The sequence below is a fragment of the Athene cunicularia genome, assembly GCF_003259725.1.
Source record: "Athene cunicularia isolate RWA chromosome 4 unlocalized genomic scaffold, athCun1 chr4_part1, whole genome shotgun sequence".
Lineage (NCBI taxonomy): Eukaryota > Metazoa > Chordata > Aves > Strigiformes > Strigidae > Athene > Athene cunicularia.
This window is the reverse complement of record NW_020799098.1, coordinates 9,605,439-9,617,763: the sequence shown is the minus strand read 5'-3', so window position 1 is coordinate 9,617,763 and position 12,325 is coordinate 9,605,439. Positions and strand designations below refer to the sequence as shown.

Genomic DNA, 12,325 nt, shown 5'->3' with positions numbered 1-12,325 from the left:
CCTTCTTCCCATCAGCAGGCAGATGTTTAGCCATTTCCAGGAAAGCAGGGCTTCATCATCATGCGTAACGGCTACTTGGCAAGACAAACACCATAACTCTTAACTTCCCCCCTTCCTCCTCCTTTCCCTCAGCTTTATTGCTGAACATGGCATCATATGGCATAGAATAACCCTTTGGTCAGTTGGGGTCATGCTGACTGTCCTGGCTGCCCCCCCTCCCAGTTTCTTGTGCACCCCCAGCCTACTCGCTGGTGGGGTGGTGTGAGAAACATAAAAGGCCTTGATGCTGTGTAATCACTGCTCAGCCATAAGTAAAACATCCTTGTTATCAACACTGTTTTGGTCAAAAAATCTAAAACGTTGCACAGCATGAGCTATGATGAAGAAAATTAACTCTATCCTAGCCAAAGCCAGAACAAAACTCACACCTTTTACAAACACCTATCGTCTACTGATATCCATCTCCAATTTCTCACTGCTTACCACTGCATCCAGAAATTCAATGCATCTTTTCAAATCTGGTCTGGAATCACAGAACTGTCTGAAGAGAAGTCTTCCTATTGGCTGTTTGTCACAAAGCTGGTTATAGTCTCTTTCTGAGAGAGAAATAACAAGTAAATATATTTATGTACTTTTATCTTTGTCACAGCATGGTCCTTACTCCCATTTGAGAATAGGCCAGGAAAAAAAAAAAAAAAAAAAAAAAAAAAAAAAAAAATCACTAAACCATAAAGATTTTACATTAACATATTTAACAAAGACATCAAAACCAGGAAGTGATCCCAAAGAATAGTGAAACACTCACTTCCAGCCACATTTGTCTCGTATAGACTACCACATTCATTAAAAACACATTGAATGATATGGTTAAGTTTCATTTAGGTTGGGTGTGGAAAGCAACAATACTCTGAAATAGCAATCCCAGAGCAAACACATCTGTTTGGAAAGAAGGAATACAAAATAATTACTGAAAAGGTTAAAAAATAATGACATTAAGAAAAACGTGAAATATATTACCATGCCATTCAAATTACAACATGATTCATTTTTCTAATTCATGGCTTTGTAAATTTATCCTTTAGGAGCACTTTGCGTTAACAAACAAGGAGCTGCAATACAGCTTTTATCTTCTCATAAATTCCCCAACACATTAAGTTTAATAGCTTTTTTGGCTAACTAGCATTCAGAAGCAAGACAGAATCCTTTCAGTTAACCACCAAACTTTTACCCTTCCTTCTCAAAAAAAAAAAAAAAAAAAAAAACACCTACCAATTGAGCATCTAATACCTTCACAATGACTAACAGGCGGCAACTTCAGCATCTCTTTCCATTTTTTACTACGCCCACTCCGTTTGCCTAGAAAAAAAGATATGAGTCATGTCAAACACAATACTGTGTCAGAATAAAATTAAATATAACATTAACAGCATAAAATTATGTCACTTCTGCACAGATTTGTCAGACAGCTTTTCATGCCTAGAAAGAAATCCCCCTACAAGGATATCCAAATCAATAACAAACTTCATAGAATCACAGAACCATTCAGGCTGGAAAAGACCCTTATGATCATCAAGTCCAACCATCAGTCCTACTCTACAAGTTCTCCCCTACACCATAACCCCCAACATCTCATCTAAACGACCCTTAACCACATCCAGGGATGATGACTCCACCACCTCCCTGGGCAGCCTATTCCACTGTCTGACCAACTTGATACAGAAGAACTTTTATATGAAACACTAAAAAATGCAGTAAGTCTTTTGCAAGACAAGTATTTCATAGTTTGGTTGTACATACAGAATATCTCTGCAGAGACAAGGCAAATATCTAGGATTCTGAAAATTACAAACGAAACTGAAACATCAAAAACAGAAACAAAAAAAATTTGAGAATTATCTCTCAACCATAGTGAAGAATGGAAGATATTAAAATTGAGCAACAAAATACATAGAACAAAGATCTTAAAACATATTTTTGGATAATCAAGATGTACATAAATATTTTCGTTCTTTTTTTTTTAAGGGCAGTAATAGTAAAAGAGTAAACCCCACTAGTAAATGAGCGAGCACTGCTCAAACACACACCATTTATTCCAGACTACAGAAGGATACAGGATATCAGGAAGAATTTCACTATTGTAGGATTTCAGATCTTTTCAATGCTTCAGATTCACAGCACTAGTATTAAACTGATTTTTAAAGAGTACTACAGTATTTTTCTCAATGTTTCTCAAAATATATAGCTGATCCATTTTCTACATTCAATTGGAATTTTAGCACATTACTTTCACCTGAAGAAGCCAATTGCATTTACAGAATAAATGCATACTTATCAGAAAAAGCAGAGATAGATACAGGAACATATGTATGTATTTCACTGCAAAACATTTCAGCAGAAGAGCAATTTTTGTGCTGCAAAATATTATAAAAGAAGATTTTACGACGTGATATGGCCAGATGCGTTTCCACAGGACAAAACAGTAGCAAAACAGCACAGAAACTTTCTAACTGTACCAAAGCAGTATGTACTGTTAACCACAATGGGAGAGAAAGGAAGGGAGTTACCCTATGTAACCCGAATAGAAACCAAGCAGCAAACAGTACTCAACTCTTACAGAATTAAATCGTTAGGGAGAAAGGAACTAACATCTTCAGAGTAATAAAATATGTATTAAAAATAACCCTTTTCTCTCAAACATACAGCTTCTTGATGAGTTCTACGGTTGCAGTCTGAGAAGCTGCAGCTTAGTGTACCTTAGCTCATACCAAATTTATACTAACAGGAACACTGACATCTCACTGTGCTACTGCAAAAAAATATTCTCAACTCAAGTAGCACTAGAAAAGTAACAAATAAGGAATATAAAACCTTAAAAAGCTGGTTCTCAGAGATTCTTTGAACTGATACCTGCTTTCTACAAAACCTTCTTCTGCATTTCATTTCCTCATGTTGCTTTGTCATTCACCTTCCAAAATATTTTAGAATACAAATATATCAAATCTACTGCCACCCCCCTCATACTTCATGCAGTACTAGAACTAATCATGAAGCTGTAATTACCAGCACCATTAAAAAAAATATCCAACTATTTTAACAAAATATTTTTGATGTTAAAGTTCAATATATGCTTGAAGAAAAATCAAACTATACAGAGCAAAGAGCATTTCTAACAGAACTGAACACAAACAAAATCAAGGAATACTAACACAGATAGCCTGTACACATACACTGAATAGAAAAGGACTGGGTATAGATTATTATGTGAGCATGAAAAAGAGTGGACAGAAGCACCAACTTAATTTTTAACCATGTAACTGAAAAATACACTAAGCTGCAAGGTCCATAGAAGTTGGGGTTTTTTTCTGTTAGAAACTCTTCAGAAAGACTCATTTGTGCACAACACAGTACAACCAGTATTGACCAAGAATGATAAACTGACCTAAATTCATACCCCAATGCTGTTTGGAAAAAGTAAAACTGAGTTGTGATGTACGCCAAGTATTATCATATTCTGAAGAACAGTCAAAAGGAAAAAAACAACCAAAAAACAACCAACAAACCACAACAAACCACAGCAAAAACCCAAACCAAAAAAAAGATGATCACTGGTCCATTATACTTCAAGTCCAACACAAGGAAGTCTGCTGTATTTTGCCTCAAATACTTGGCCAGTTACTTACTATGTGACCATTATGAACTTCATTTTACGGAAAGAGACAACATGCTAGAATGCAATTGAATTCACCATCCTATAGAAGTCAATAAAGACTACATATAATTTATTAATGATACACAAGAATCAAGTGCTTAAGAGTATCAACTAAATCAACATGTTCTCTCTTCTTTGAACTGGTTGTTATTACATTTTCAGCAAATGCACAGAAAAAGTCTGTATGCCCCACTGTTCTAAAGAGAATCCATGACCTACATCACTTACAGATAAATTAGCCACTTCTGGTAAAAGTTAAGGGAAGAGGCCAATTTGTTTGTCATAATATTCCCTGATCGCAAACTCCTTTTCCATTTCTGAGGCAGTTTAAAAGAAGTATCAAATCAAATTATAATAGTTGTGGTTTGTAAGTGTCTTAATATTGATTTTAGAGCTTCTATTCTGGATGTTATTCTAAAATACTTCAGATAAAATTCTTGCAGAAAGACCAACAGCTTACTTTCCAACACAGAAGCAGCATAGCCATTAGGTTAATCTGCTTTATGGTTGACCTATGTGGTTCAGCTGAATTGCCACTTTTGCCTCTCTCAGATGTAATTGCTGGCTAGAACAATGTCCAACTTGAAGCAACTCATCTTTTACCAAGAGAAGGGTGGATGCAGATTTATGCCATTACAATGAGGAAACACTGTAATTACATTTTCAGGTACATGAGAACCTTACCTTCTCCTCCCCAAATTACTACTTAGAGTTTGAATTTCAGTATTTACCTCATTGCATGTTTTCCTTTCGTAAAAAGATGTGTACTAAATTCTGTTAGGTCATTGCATTAGAATATGTTACGGAAAGATATTTTCAACTTTTCAACTTTCATTTTTCAACTTTTTCTTTTTCTAAAACTTCGGAAAAACATTTGAAAAAAGTAAGGCAAGGTGGTTGGCTTATTCACCAGCAAAAACACAGCTATTTGCAATAAGAGAAACTGCTGTGGCAAAACAAAGCAATCTGGTATAGAAAGAGATTGAGACAACTAAGAATATTTTTCAGGTCATCGGATGGACTTCCCACAGCCACAATGATCTTCCTTACAGACAGGATTTGTAGCGTGACTCTCATTTCACTGAGCACAATGTTCACTGAACTTTATTAGTCAGTCTTCCTTGAGACAGAACACTTGGAATCTGACCTATGGAATGAAAATAGTGAGAAGCACCATACTATCCTTGGCTAATAAGGCTACACAGACTATATGTGGTAAGATTCAGTAGCTACTGCACTGACACTAAGATTCTGCTTCAGCTTTCCTGCCTGTAAAGGGCAAGCAATGTCTCTCTGTGGTTGAGAAGCACACTGCTATGTAGCACTAGGGGTGCATGATTGCTACAACATCATTCTTGCAAAACTGATTCCACAAACCAGATTGTCAGATACCAGCTGAGAAATTCATCGTAGACCACACCCAGATAAACTCTGAAAGCATAAAACTGCAACAATAAGACAACTTACAGCCTGTTAACTGTATAAATCAATCAATTAGTTCAATGAAAAATGCAAAAGAACTGACGCAGAAGCTCCCCATCATCTACACTGAGATGCATGAGAATAACTGGGTACACACACTGTCATACAATACATCTTTCCCACAACAGAGAAAGTTGCAGTCGTTTCCCAACAGATTTTAAACTCTAATGAATTCAGATCTTCTCCTACTTACAGATGCATTTTCCTTCAAACCACTCATAATAAGAATTAAAAACTTTCACTGAAAAATCAAAGTATTCCTGTTTAACTCTGGCCTTGCCCTACAAAGACATTTATAAACACTGCCCACTAAATAACAAATGTTGATGGTATGCCCTTGCTGTGCAAGATCCACCTTCAAGACACAGAACACTGTGGAATTAAAACTCAGGTCGTCAGATCAGAACAGTAACACTGAAGCACCCCTGACTTCATGCTAGGAGACAAGTTCACACATACCATCTCTTGAGGAAGGCTGTCATGCTTCCAGCTCTAGAGAGAGCTCATGCAGTACTGCTTTGTGGGGTCTCTGCAACCTTCTCCATTGTGCACGTCATATTTTTTGACATCTCAGTTGCTTGAAAAGCAAGCCTGGTCACAGTTTAACAACTAGGCTTAACAGAGCGGCATCTCTTTTATACAGGGGAAGAATTTCTTCCAGAAGTATGATACAGATAATGTCTGACTCTCAGCAAGTTTACCAGAATCAGCTAGCTGAAATTTCAGATTTCAGCACAAGGTAGGCACCTAACTCTTCAGTGTTATTAAAGGCCAAGACATTTCTGAACACAAACAGAAGCAAAAATACAAGCAGTTCAATAAACACACATGAAAGATAACAATAGATCACAGATTGTTATGGTATTTTTAAGATAATATTCCTCACACTCCTGGATTCAAGTGCCTAAAGTTGGACTTCAGCAAGGTAATGCTCCAGTCCTCTTGTTCATCTGACTGTTAGAGCAGTAACACTGTAAGCAGTTAAAAACCCCATGTATCTATGTGAGCATTTGTGCAGCTTGTTTATACACACAATCATTTATTGTTCCCACCACTATAACCACTTGAACAACTGGTTCTTCACATCAACTCTATATACAATTTCAGTAATCATGTGCACATTTAAGAATGCTAGTGCATACATGCTGGACTTTCTCCACTTCTTCAGAAATTAGGTTTGAAAGACTTGTATCAACTCAAGTAAATGTAACTAATCTGAAACAGACCACATTAATCTAATTTTGCAAACAATGTAGCATCTGTGTATACATTTCATTTTGAAATGTCTATAACAACTCAACAAACAGGATTTACTAGAGAAAAAAACAACCCAACAGTAAGAAAACTCCAATTTTACAGACAACTCCTTGACAAACAAGGACTTTTTTATGATGGTACATCAAGACCGCAACAGATAGAAAAGAAGTAAAATTCCTTTAAGTAGATTGTGAAACCTCTAGTTATAATTGCCACATTTGAAATAACCAAAGCAGCAGTGTGTATCAATAACGAGACCTCTCATGTTGTTTATTTAGTAAATGTAATTATTTAGATTCTAATATGCCCACATGCATTCTTCTTACAGTTCATTAAATAAAGGACAAAAAGGCAGACATTGTGCATAATTCTGTACAAACACAGGAAGACATGTTTCCTGCCACAATGAGTTTACAGCAATTTAAAGCACAATGCAATAAGGGACTGCAATAGAACATAGGAGGCAAATAAGGGAAGAAGAGACAAAAATAACAGCAACTGCAAAAACTCACGGCACTCGTGTTAAAATATTTATTTGCTGCTGGTAAATGGACTTTCTGGGTGTGAGGGTGTCTTGGTTTCCCATTTGTCCATACTCCTTAAATAGTTAAAGATTTTGGTGCAGTTTGATAGTCAAACTGCAGTGATCTGATTAATCTCATCAGAATTTTCTTCCTAGTTACAAATACTCACTCTATAGGATACCTGCCTATGTATCACCACCAATACTATTCTGAGTTATTACCTTATACTGCAAGCAAAAGTAGGATGTAGTTTGCTTGCAAAATTATTCCAGTTGTTTTTAAAGCTATACAGATAAAACACACAGTTTGAGTGGACTGCTTGTTTTTTGGTGAAGAGTGCTACACTAACACAATTCCAATTCTGAAAAAAGTATCTTTCAGGATTTGCTCAAGCCAAACTGTTATCACATTCTGTTACTGTAAGGTTCCTGCTAACTCCATCCTTGGGCTGCACCTAACAATTATCAAATCTGCAGGAGCTCGCTGATCCATCTGAAAACTAATTTTGGGAAGAAAACCCCAAACCCAAAACGCCCAACAAGACAGAATAAAACCCACCACAACAAACCACACACCCTAAATCGGTTCACGGATCCAACTGGAAACTATCTTACCCATTCTGCAACCACAGGCTAGAACCAATACAACCAAGAGCTTGGGGGAAAATTTGCTTAAGGCATGATCTTAATTTAGCCTAAATCACTGATGACACAGAGGATATTATATGCCTAACAGCAGACCCAATTCTTATTGACAAACTGCTCCTGCTAGAGCCATATAAATGAATTTTAAAGTGGATGCAAATGGACCAGGTATGCTTAAAACATACTCTTGGCATGGATCCTCAATTGGAGTGAACTGCGACTGACTTCAAAGGAACTACAGATCTACCCTTTGGACATAATTTTTGGAGACTATTACTGTAGGCAGTGAAAAAAGGATGGCTCCTAAGCAGTTTAAAAACATACAGTGATTAATTTATTTCCTTCAAAACATCACAGACTATGTGTGGGATGCTGAAATGAATTTGGGGCTTACAGACACTCAAAAGGATTTATTGAGACTGACTGAAATAATTACGAAAAACAGAACATACAAATATAAATAAATAGAAAAGTGATTGTAATATAAAACATTTTTGTGAATTTTCAGATTTTTTTCAGAATAACCAAGTTTATATTTGCTATTTGTCCCCATTTATGGGATTAATTCTTCAATGTCCTTCAAGAGACACTAATTTCAAAGATATTTCTGCTAGGAAAAAAATGAATGTGTTAATTCCTCTGCTCTTACACAAAACTAGAAGTCATATTGCTGCACATTATTCTTTTACACATAAAAATCCCTGTATGTGAAAATCTCAGTAAGAAGATCATGAAATTGCAACCTTTTGCACCATCTACCTTACAGTTCATATATCACTTAATACTTAACTGGTTTTCTATCTCAGTTGCTGCACTTCTGTGCTCATAAGATCAACTTTGAGTTTGCTTTTTAATCTCTTGTTTCTCTACTGAGTCACTTGTGCTTGTTCCACCATTGGGTTCACCTTAAGGGGAAGTTCTCCGTTTTTCTTTCTCACATACAGATTTCCCTCAAAAAGTAATGTCTGCACAAGAGGAAAGAGCTGGATTGGCACAAAAGGCCACGTATCCCAGGAAACTGGGACGGGAAATCCCAGAACACTTTGTATTACAGTTTTCACCCAGAGGCAAATCCCTCCACAAACAGGTTAGCTCTTGGCATGAGCAGGTCAACTGGAAAAGCAGACAAGGAAAGAAAAAACTCCTGACTTTGTGTCATCACAATATTTTCTAGCAGTAGGTACATATAAGAGTCATGAGCCATCTCTAACACCCACATGCGCGAAGAACTAGCATTTGATTATTTACAAAGCTGTATTAAAAGAAGATAAGGAATCCTCATAGCTTTCCTTCTTCACATAAAGAAGTGTTGTAGTTGCTACAGAGATACTACGATTCTTTATGGGAAAGAGGCTTCTATTAAAATAATCTGGTTTATGAAAAGGTTTGAAATATCCTTTTAGAGCATAGCATCATAAGACAAAATTTAAAGTTTTGAGGCTAGAGAGAAGCTAAGGTTTGATCTGGCCTGAAAAACACGACTAGTAAACTCTTATAAATCAATGTTATCATCATGCAAATTGAATTAGAAGATACACGCCTCCAATGAAATAATTTAACAGTAAGACTATTAGTGAGAAAACAGTAGTTAGTCTAGAAATACAGCAATACCATTTTGGCTTTATTCTGTAGAAGAAAGTAGCAGTAAAAGATGCATTTTGTCTAAGCACACTACTTAGTTCCTGGCTCCCTAATTACATAGATCAGATTTACTTTCTGCATATCAAATCAGATTTAAACAGTAGACATGAAGATAGCTGTTCAAGGCGTACTAATTCTGCACACCTGCAAATGTAAAACCCAAATGATGTTCATATCCTAAGAAAATTCACATCCAGAAGTATTAAAATACCTAAAATTAGAGGAAAATTACGAGTGCAAATCTGGGATCATAATTTTGGCTGTTAAGTCTGGTTTATGTGCACAGGTTTGACTTGGTGTTGATTTGTATGATTTGTTTTGACTTGGTGTTATTGACCAGGCATTTCTGAATTCTCATTAAGCCTCTACCATACCCTTTCACCAGATGAGGACAAGTACACAACATCTTTAATTCAGTTTCTATATTTTCAAAATGAAGATGACATACCCCTACAGCTAAAAGACTTTGTAAGATGCTTTCAAGAGTACAATCTGTCTCTACTTTTATCTTCATCACGAAGGAACCTCAAGTTAGACTGAGACTGACCTGTGCAAGCTGTAATTAAGCTTACATTGATTTCTTTCAACATGCCACTGAAAAATAAGAGCACAGTACTTTACATCTTATTTCTTTTGCTTTTACAACTGAAATATTTACCCAGGTCAAGAGCTTCTCTTACCCAATCTTTAACACACCAAGAAATTAGAAAAAGGATTACTGATGTGGCTCAAGCCTACACATGAAAATAAGTGAAGTTGATGTTGTTTTAGGATTTTGCTTTCTGTCATGAGAAACCATAATTCTGTACTTTTCCATGCTATCCCACCTCTCGATACACTATACAGTGAGATAATAGGAATGCAGGAAGGTAAAGGTCTGCTCTTCTGTCACAACTGTAAGGACCTTTTAGCAAAGAATATATTTCCGTAAAATATCTACTTTACATACCAGTTTTGCAAATCCCATTCCCTTGGAGTCCACTGGGCACATAAGAATAGAGCTGGGACAGGGATTTTATGGAATGGTCCTGACAGATGGAGTAAATCAGACATTCCCAGACCAGCCAGAGCATGCAACACACAGAAAATGCTTTCATTTCAAGGAGTATTTTGAAAAATGTGATGTAAAAAAGTACTCAATGCTCAGGAACTCAGACCTGAAAAGGTAAAAGACCTTCTACCAGTTGATCAATGGAGTTTCACAGTTTCAAAGCCAGAAATCATATTTTTTACATGCTCACACAACAGAGCCCAGGTCAATTGAAGTTACAAAAGAGTAACAGCTTATTACCATTACTTTTTAAAGTTTCACGTCAGGTAGAAGTGATCTTCTTCACATCAGCTGCTGTCAGACTTTCATTTAGTTCATTAAAATATCTTGTTTGGTCAGTTCTACCACTATAATTTATTTTAAACATAGTGAAACCTTCGCTAAAGAGGCAACCTGACATTAAGCAGCCACTTAAAAGCCTTTCCAGATTACCACTCCACTCTTTGTGGTGAGGAATTGGGCACAGTAAAGTTTTGAGCCAGATTCCACTTTCCTTTCGTTTCTCAGATCACTTCAATGCAGACTCCAAATTCAGGCAGCACCACCACAGACATGTTACCGTCAGTGAAACTAGCCAAAACATGTCCTCTAGTTTGAGGTGGTCTTTTCAGCTAAGGTTGGGAAATGGCCCAAAATTGTGATCACTGTTCTGGTTTTTAAACCCTACTTCAAAGTCAAAAAGCTGATTTTCCTCTTTTGCTGCTTAAGGCAAATTTCACTGGATACACATATGGCGTAAGTGCCAAACCCATTTAGAGTTGGAGGAACTTGCAAAACATACAGGGGCAGATTCTGTTGTTCTTACTCACTTTAAAGAGCTCCAGCTAAACTAATGGGACTTCTCAACACAATTAAGAAAAGCAGGATCGAATCCAAAAAGAATATGCACATTTCATAGTTGAAAAACATACTCTGCACTGAGTACAGTGGTAATCTGGGGAGGCTTTCAAGTGGCTATTTAATGGACAGTTATATACATGAAAAAGCAGTGGGACAATCTTATTTCAGGACTTTTTTTTTTAACCAGCAACCACGTGCTAGACTAGATTTCATTATCTGTCCAAAATGTTTGTTAGCTGGGGAAGGAATCTTCAAGTCAAGATGTTCTGGGGAAGCAAACTCTAAATATTAATCTAATGGAAAACAGCACACTTTAATATTAGGTTAATACAAAACAGTCGACTGCAGAATACAGGTAGCATTCACCAGCTATGTTTTTCACAGCCAGGAGTTTCAGCAAGATAGACTGCAAGGTTCTTCCGGAGAAGATTTATGTCACTTCGTCCTTTATATCTATATGCGTAGATATTTACAAATAAACTGAGAACTACAGATTAACGATCTCTTAAAACATCCGGTTAAAACATCATTTGAATCTAAAGCCTGACAGGGGAAGGAGACAAGGGGTTTGGTATTTTTTAGAAGCCAGCCGCAAGCCAGAACTCCAGATTCATCCCGCGGGAGGAGCAGGGCAGGTGCCTCAGGGCACCGCCCGGCCCGCCGCGGCGGGGAGAACTCGGGCCACCCCCGCGGCTCTCACCCTCCCGGGCTTTCAGCAGCACCGTGTTGGCCACGATGTTCTCGATTTCCATGGTCGGGGGCTCCTTCCCCTCAGGGCAGCCGGAGTGGAGGCCGCCCCTACTGCCTCCTTCGCCCCCTCCTCCAGCCCCGCCACCGCCGCGACGCCAAGCCTCCGCTCATCCGGCCCCGCAGGACCTCAGCGCTGCGCTCGCCTCTTCCCCATCACCCGCTGCTCGCCCCGGCACCGGCCTCCCCCTCCCCGAGGGCGGAGGCAAGAAGCGGGCAGCAACCGCCCGCCCCGACCATAGCTCTACCTCCCTCCTCCGCCCGCCTCAGCCCGCTCCGCCCCTGCCTCCCTGTGCCACCTCCCCCGCCCCGTGGCAGAGAACTACAACTCCCGGCAGGCCCCGCGCGGAAGCGCTAGCGTCCCCCATGCGCACTCCGCGCGGGGCCTGCTGGGATATGTAGTTCTCTAAGCCTCTCCCGGCCTCCCCCT

General features: G+C 38.2%; 1 protein-coding gene across 2 annotated transcripts in view; it reads right to left on the bottom strand.

Annotated features, from left to right (window-relative positions):
• GRK4 (G protein-coupled receptor kinase 4) overlaps positions 1-12,149 on the bottom strand; it is a 40,296-nt gene extending 28,147 nt beyond the window's left edge. For both annotated transcript variants that reach the window (XM_026847037.1, XM_026847038.1), the window contains exons 1-3: positions 11,849-12,149; positions 1,270-1,356; positions 484-596 (exon numbers count right to left, since the gene is read on the bottom strand). In XM_026847037.1, the coding sequence (XP_026702838.1) occupies positions 484-596; positions 1,270-1,356; positions 11,849-11,900 (252 nt within the window). In that variant the 5' untranslated portion in view covers positions 11,901-12,149. The remainder of the gene's footprint in view (positions 1-483; positions 597-1,269; positions 1,357-11,848) is intronic.
• Positions 12,150-12,325: the final 176 nt, after the last annotated feature.